The sequence below is a fragment of the Myotis daubentonii genome, chromosome 18 (assembly GCF_963259705.1).
Source record: "Myotis daubentonii chromosome 18, mMyoDau2.1, whole genome shotgun sequence".
NCBI classification, from domain to species: Eukaryota; Metazoa; Chordata; class Mammalia; order Chiroptera; family Vespertilionidae; genus Myotis; species Myotis daubentonii.
This window is the reverse complement of record NC_081857.1, coordinates 10901814-10909579: the sequence shown is the minus strand read 5'-3', so window position 1 is coordinate 10909579 and position 7766 is coordinate 10901814. Positions and strand designations below refer to the sequence as shown.

General features: G+C 43.7%; 1 protein-coding gene across 3 annotated transcripts; it reads right to left on the bottom strand.

Moving 5' to 3' along the window:
- Positions 1-665: 665 nt before the first annotated feature.
- Positions 666-7490, bottom strand: C4BPB (complement component 4 binding protein beta). Of its 3 annotated transcripts, none has more exons than XM_059673308.1 (7): positions 7192-7490; positions 6533-6734; positions 5823-5993; positions 4227-4403; positions 3087-3180; positions 1544-1670; positions 666-876 (listed from the first exon to the last, which is right to left on the bottom strand). In XM_059673308.1, exons 2-7 carry the CDS (start codon positions 6588-6590, stop codon positions 733-735), a joined length of 771 nt encoding a protein of 256 aa, XP_059529291.1. In that variant the 5' UTR covers positions 6591-6734; positions 7192-7490; the 3' UTR covers positions 666-732. The 3 variants fall into 3 exon arrangements, with proteins under 3 accessions (XP_059529291.1, XP_059529289.1, XP_059529290.1); XM_059673306.1 differs by having other exon boundaries at positions 5823-5996; positions 7192-7489; XM_059673307.1 differs by lacking the exon at positions 7192-7490 and adding an exon at positions 6916-7099 and having other exon boundaries at positions 5823-5996.
- Between the last annotated feature and the right edge of the window lie 276 nt (positions 7491-7766).

Genomic DNA, 7766 nt, shown 5'->3' with positions numbered 1-7766 from the left:
TCCTATGTGTCTTAAACAGAGGGCAGAGTGGGAGATGGAAGAAGCTTGTGCTATCAGCTCAGTAAAACATCTTGACGGGAAAACCTTGGGATTCTTGCGTCTTCTGCCCTAAAAAAATAAAAGAATATATTCGCTTGTGTTGCACCATCTCAAATTTGCCATGCAGGATGGGTTTCATCCAAAAGGCCATGAGCAATCTTACTGCAGAAGATTTGGAAACCTGGTTTCATAAATAGGATATAGGGGCAAAACCCAGGAGAGAGTTTGGGTCCTACTTCTACTTTTTCCTCAATGGCTCATTTTAAGATATAATTGTTTTGAGCCTATTTCCCAAAATAAAAGGTTAATTTTTACCTCATAATTTTGGTTTACTTGAGGCTAATTTTGGCTGCAGCCTTCCTGTCTCATATTCATATGAGGCACACTCTTAGCTATGATCTGAGCTTTTGATTTTCCTGGCATACAGGAAATCAAACCCTTTTCTCCCCATTAATGTGTTGCTAATTTTTGTCTTAAACAGACAACCATCACACTTGGTCTTTCCACATTCAAACACACACACACACACACACACACACACACACACAGACACGGCCCATCATACAACGGCAGTTGATTACTATGAAGTTGCTTTCCAGTCCAATGAGAGAAAAATCTGAAACCAATTTCAGAACGAAGAGGAAACTTTATTTATAGGTATATTGACATTACCCAATCAACTCAGCTACAATGTCAGGGCGATATTGTTGCCTCCAACTCAGCTTTCTTTGTTTCCAGAGAATGTTTTAGCTCCTCCATTGTTGAGCCATTTTCCTTTAATCTTTGCATAAAGTTCTCTACGGCTTTGCAAAGTTCCTCACTCTCTTGAAAGGCAAGCTGGAGAAAGAAAAATGTTTGTAAATGACAAGAACAGAGAGGCAGCTTGATATTCTGAAGATAATGAGTAGTGCCTAGGTCCGTGAATGGGGGCTCAGAACCAGGCGAATTTACACAGGGATGTGGATCTTAAACATGATGCTCAAATACACTTACTATGATCCCAGTAGTAAACATAAACTAAAAGAGGAGTCTCAGTGAAAGTTGATTTGTCACCCTAGCCAGTTTAGCTCAGTGGATAGTGTTGGTCTGCAGGCTGAAGGGTCCCGGGTTCGATTCCAGTTAAGGGCATATACCCGAGTTGCAGGCTCAATCCCTAGTAAGGGGTGAGCAGGAGGCAGCCGATCAATCATTGATGTTTTTCTCTTTCTCCCCCTTCCTCTCTGAAATCAATAAAGATATGATAGACATGAGTTTATGTACCTTGCTCTATAAAGTACACAAGCCAATGAGTCCTACTAACAGCACCTCGTCGGGTGGCAAATGGGAACTACCATACATAAAAATGTGAGGTAATAGTTTATGCGCCCCATTCTACAATCAGGTCAAGGCCAACCCATTCAAAAACATCCCAAATGGATCAGCTATTTACTAAGCAAGTACTAGGAGCAATGCCAGGCCCTGAAGATCCAGCTGCGAACAAGACCAACAAGAGCCTACTGCTCACCAGTGCCTTCTCGTGTGCAGTCTGTGGAGCTGGTTTGGGAGCTTCTGGGATCAATTCACAGACCGGAGGTGCTCCGTTCCATTCCCCATCAATGCACTGCTGCTCTTGTGTGCCCACTAAGCGGTATCTGCACAGAAATTAGAATGGCCACAATGCTTAGCCTTTCCACCTTCTGAGCTGGACAACGAAGGCTGGTTTTGTGTTGCTATATTTCGGTATTTCTTACTGTGATAGAACCCACCTCTCGGCCCTGGATCCATAAGGCATGTTGAAGTTCTCTCAGTATTACAGGGTGGTACTAAAGTAAAACTGCTTCCCGGGGTGTGGAGAGCCCAACTGATGAGTCAACCCATAAAACAGGGAGAAGTGAGAAATTCTGAGTATGTGCATTTATACATACAGTTTTTGGATGGGGAGGGGGAGGGAAGAACTTTAAATAAGTTCTAGGCTCTAAAAAGGAGTAGAAAGCTAGAGAGAGCCTTCAAATACATCTTAGTGAACTGGCTGAAAAGAAGCTGCAGCTTCTAATCAGAAAGTGACGTGAGAGTTGACTGCAGTCTGTTGGAGGTACATAATGAGATTGAAATGCTAGTGAGGGCACATAACCCTGAGTCAATAAGAATGAGGCAAGAGAAAGAAAAAGCTAGGCAATCTGTAAGGTGGGTGACCAGGCAGTCTAAGTTAAGGCTAGACTTTAACAAGGGTATTTTAAGGACCTATATTCTAAATCTTTCTATTTCTGCAGTTCCATGTGTTCTGTGGTTCTTTGAGGGTTTTTTCTGAGGGTCCTTAGGAAAAAATATACATTTATAATATCTATTTTGTCTTACTTAACAGAAAAAAAATTAGGATAAATAGGAAGGTGAATCTGTCTTCTAGGGATTGGGTGGAGCTGGGAGTCGACTAAGGCAGCTCTCAAAATTAGAATGAGCTCAGGATCCTGAGCAGTAGGAAATCAGGGGACTGGTTTGAGACAGACTGGGTGTGGAAAGCAGCTACAGCATTTAGACAGGTTCAAGCCTCGGACTAATGAGAGGGCACGGTCCTCTCGTGGCAAAGCCACCTGCAAGTCCCAGCACAATTCTAGCCAGAGGCTATATGTAGTTATAAGCTTGACCTTATGGTCCAAACCTGTAGCCCCACGTGGCTGAGTGCAGGTGCATGTAATTGAGTAGATTTGAAATCCATGAGAATGTTGTAACCACGCCCTTACTTTACCTCATGGAATCTGGCTATAAAATTAAGACTTGGCTTGAAGGCTGTGGCACTGTCGCTAGCTCTCCATCAGAGAGGACAGCGTCCCACCCAGACCCAGCTTTCCTCTCTTGTCTGTCTTTTCTCAGTCCTCCACTGCCCCCTCTCAGGCTCACCAAACCTAGCTGTGCTGGTACAGCACATATGGTGCCCAACATAAGGCTAAGTATGGGGAACAGGGGCCTGTTCCCCCATGGCCATGCTGGCTTGGCACAACTGGGTCATTCCCAAAAAGAATGCTACTACTCAATGGGCAAGATCTTGTATTTGAAAGGCTGCATCCTCTTACCTGTCTTCACAGTGATAAGTAATGGTAGATCCTGAGTTGAAATTTTTTCCTTCATAATAGCCATGAGCTGGGTTCCCAGGAGGGCCACAGTCTCCTGAGGGGCAGGAGATAGGAGAGACAGTTTTGAAGTTCAGTTATACTCAATTAACAACACCCCCTACGTGTAATTGTCTATGCCAGCACCTACTATCTTCATAGCAGCACATGTGGCATCTAGGGACATGTATGTTCTCCAGTCATTTCCTTCTCCTCAAAATCATATCTGTCCATGGGAAAGACCCCCTCCCAGGGCTCATCTTGAGTCATTAGCGATTTGAGAGTACTTTTCTGATTGGCAGGAGCTCAAGGAAAGGAAGGTGAAGTGGTAGAGATGCTAATTGTCAATATACAAGAAAAGAAAATTTAGCCCACAAACAGAAGTCGAAGAAGTAATTCTCTGAAACAGGAAATCAATAGTGTGAGCTCAAATGGAGGCTGACATCCCCCAAGGGACAGAGTTATACAATGAGAGCTTCATAAAAAATTTAAAAAAATGGAGAACAGAGCTTAGATCATTGAGGATGAGAATTGTGGAAACAGAGCTGGAGGAGGTACTGGATGCTGTGAGTTTTAGTTCTGGCTCTTCCAGTAACCACGTGGCACTAAAGAAGACATTTCATCCCTCTTGGCTTTCTTCCTAACCTATACGATGAGCAGGTGAAGTGATATTATGCTTTCAGCTCTGAGATTAAGTCTAAAACTGTTGATCAAGATTAAAGGCTAAATCAAGAATAACTACATAGGTGTATATTTACTGAAACATCAAGTTCTTCAACACATATAGCTGAGTAAAAACAGCAAGACATCGAAGAGTATGTATAATATAATATAATTTTTGTAAAACACCATCATATACAAACATATATGAACAACAATGAGAAAAGAAAAAAGCGCTGTTCACTGAATGCTGCTCATTTCACGGGAATACACCACCGGAGCGGAGGCCCTGCTCCGTGAGCTCCCCGTGTTTCTGGGCTGTCTGTTAGATCCGAATCCCGCCCCAGATACACAAGAGAGGAAATCAGGGATGTGGCGGCGAATGCCCCGCTGCCAGTGTTGATCAACATCTTTGGGATTTGCATTTGTTTCCACTGTACTCACTGCTTTTGCAGGTGGGAAAGGGAGGCACCCAGGTGTGGTCCTCGCGGCACTGGCTCCAATTGCCGCCTTTGAGGATGTAGTGCTCATCGCATGTAAACGTGATTGTGTCTCTCGCTTTCACCGGCCACCGGAAACTGAACTTGCCATTCAGCAGCACAGGGTCGGGACAGTGGCCCACTGAAGAAGAAAACAGGCGGTGATCTGAAAGGGCCAGGATGAAACCCACCACAGCGAACACTAGACCTCCTGGCGCTTCGTTGAGAAAACAAGAAATTAGAGCTAAAACTGCACTTTCTTCCTAGGGACCATGATACCAAGTGGTATCAACCAGGGTGAGAAAAGACTGGACTGGCCCGAGTGTCCCTCTGGTCATTGTCACTCCTGTGCAGGACTAAGAGTGAAAAGGTCTTCTTGGTCGTGCACAAGAATGACAATGGGCGCTTGAACTTACTAAAAATAGTTAAGCATCTAACTGGAAATTACCAATAGCAAGCTCATCGTCCTGTTATGTGAAGCATTGCTCAAAATTCTTGAGCCTATGTTTGAGGCAAGTGTTTCCTTCTTATTTATCCAGCCAAATATATATGTGTACTTATCATTTTTTACTTCATTTTGGTTTTTTAGGCATAAAAACAGGAGAGAGCCCTGGCTGGTTTGGCTCAGTGGGATAGCGCATTGACCTGCAGACTGAAGGGTCCCGGGTTCGATTCTGGTCAAGGGCACATGCTCAGGTTGCGGGCTCAATCCCCAGTGGGGGTTGTACAAGAGGCAGCCAATCAATGATTCTCTCTCATCATTGATATTTCTATCTTTCTCCTTCCCCCTTCCTCTCTGATATCAATAAAAATATATTTTAAAAAAACAGGAGAGAATGCAGAAATGTGAATTTGGTCATATGAATAAAAGGTAAACAAGCTGGTGTTCTTTACTCTGGGAATAAAGGAGAATCGATCCAACTATTCCTAAAAGTAGTAATAACAAAGAGAATACGGACTACTTCTTCTCCATCTCTAATGACACCACAAATGAGTTTTGTGAACTTGAGCAAGTCACGTGGATCTCAGTTATCACGTTTATAAATTGACGACATACATTTTTCTCAGTTCAAAGTTATAGGATGAAGGACGTAAAATGATACGATAGATTTACCTCCAACTAATAATAATGCAGAGCAGAATTGTAGGTGGAAAAAAGATCAGTCATGTGCTGATACTTGTTGAAGCTGGGTGATACGTAACCACGCCTTCATTTTACTCACCCATCTTTTGTATACGTTTAAAATCTTCATAATATAAAAACTGCAAATCAGTATGATATTAAACATATCACAATCCCCACCCTCTCCCCTCCCCCCCTAAAAAAGTCATTTTACTATTCGATGGAAATTCTTTCCTTCTTGGAGGGGTGGTTGAGTCTATTCATAGCTGATTACGTACCGTCTAAAAGAAGTTCCGCCACTAGAGTGCTTTAAAAATGGACTCCTTAGAAGTTGGAATTTTTGCCTGACAAAGTTTTAACGTGAACTCCTGGAGGTAGAATGTGAAAGAATACAGTGGGATGACAAGATGGACAAAGAAGCAGAAAGATCAAACTTACAGCGGCACCTGGGGGTACCGGCATTCCACTCCTTGGAGGCGTTGCAAAACAAGGTGCTCTCCCCTACCAGGTGGTAGCCCTGGATACAAACATAGGTCCCCAGAACGTGTCCTTCCGCCTCCTTGGCAACAAATATGCTGTTGTCCACCGGGGGAAGCTCCGGACAGCTCTCTGCTGGAGGGAAAAGGAAACCGATCCACTGGCACCTCAGGGGCTGTGAGGTAGCCCTCGTTCGATCCCCGCACCTGACTCTTTTTGCTGGATTATTGATTCTTATCCCTTGTACTCTTCCATGTTCGGGTACATCCACATCCCTCCCTACCCTGCGATTCCCAAAGTTTTGTTTTCGAAAGGGTAACCGGAATTTCACTCAAATTCAGCCATAAGTTATCCACTCCTAAAGGAGCAATTCCCTTCCCAACAGGCACTCCTGCAGTTTGTATAAGACCAGTGAAGATTTTGAAACGGATACTGTTTTTGCTCCTAGAACAGAAGGGGAAAGCAACCAGGTAGCCCCCCACTTACAGAGCAGACTATTTACTAAGCCCCTATGGAGCACAGAGAACTCAGCCAAGTAACCTGAGATTTTTCAAGGCGACAAATACATTTCATTGATTTCAATTTCATTAAAATCCTAGACAGAATGCCTCCCAACCCACAGACTGAGAATCAAGTGCCTTGAAAACTGAGCGTAAGAAAAGCATACGTACCATCTGAGCCAGAAATCAGCCACACAACCACAAGATAGCACACAAACCGAAAAAACATCTTGTGATCAATTGCTTGACTCAGGCCGAAGTTAACTCAGCCTGAACATCTGGTTTGGATCAAAACAGGTCTTCTAGCACCGCTAAAGGTCAGACCGTCCAAACACCTCCCTCCTAGAGAACGGGTTGTATTGATTCTTCTTCCCTGGAAAGAATGCAAAAAGAAAAAAAGAAAGAAAGAAATTGTAACAGGAAATGAAGAACAGCTGTATGAAGTTGCTACAGAGAGGACTTTGCAAAAACATAACGGGGTGGGAAAAGAACTGCCACTTTTAAAACTCAGTTTCAGAAATTGCTTAGGTTCTGTTCATGCAAATCCAGCTGACCGGCCCCTTTGAAGTGCAGGCTTCTCCTTCCGTGACAGACGTGGGCGACAGGGTCTTGCCATGACCTTCACTTCTGTCAATATTTGCCATTGTTTAAAGTCCACCTTCTGCAACTCCCTCCAGCGTTGCTGGCGGAGAAAAGGGTGGCAATCTCTGATGCTTTTCCCGGTAAAACCCAACTCTGGGCACTACCTCATCTCCTTTCTCAAATACCAGCTCTCTCCAGGCTGTGAGCACACTGAAGACTGAACGCCCAGGGAAGTCAACTACCCTTACCTGTCTCTGATCTTCCCGATTTATGGCTTCCCAGCAAGGAGCTGGTCCTGGTGGATGCCAAACCTGAGAAGAACTCCAAAGTCCTGTATGTAAACTAGCTTTGGGCTCTCATAGCTCCTTGTTCGTGACTGTTACAGCAACTAGCTGGTTGTCCATGCTCCGTGGTAAAATACCTACCCAATTTTAGGTTTAAAAAAAAATAGTACAAAAAATTGTAATAAATATAAAGTCTAAGGGACACAGTGAGGCCTCAAATTTGATTCTCTTCTCCACCAATTTGCATTAGTTTGAAATGACTTGTTCATATCTTTCTCCCGCATTAACTGTTAACGACTCCAGGACAGGGAGCGTGCCTCATTGGTCTGTTCCCTCCCTTCCTCTGCACTCCAGAATGCAAAGCAGAATTGTCTGCCAAGTGAATGGAAAGCAATGCAGACTCGATGAGAAGAACAGCCATGCAGAAACTTGACCACAGCCTCTCAAATCCACCCTGATCATTTATCATTTATCACTTAATGTATACTTACTGCCTTTATAGGTTTTCCATAGCTTATCTTTGGTCAACTGATATGTGA

Coding starts and splice junctions, on each gene's coding strand:
- C4BPB (XM_059673306.1), bottom strand. CDS start 6,590: ATGTTTTTTCGGTTTGTGTGCTATCTTGTGGTTGTGTGGCTGATTTCT. Junction 5,997..6,532: donor GCTGATTTCTGGCTCAGATG/GTACGTATGCTT, acceptor TTTTCCCTCCAG/CAGAGAGCTGTCCGGAGCTT. Junction 4,404..5,822: donor CGGTACCCCCAGGTGCCGCT/GTAAGTTTGATC, acceptor TTTCTTCTTCAG/TGGGCCACTGTCCCGACCCT.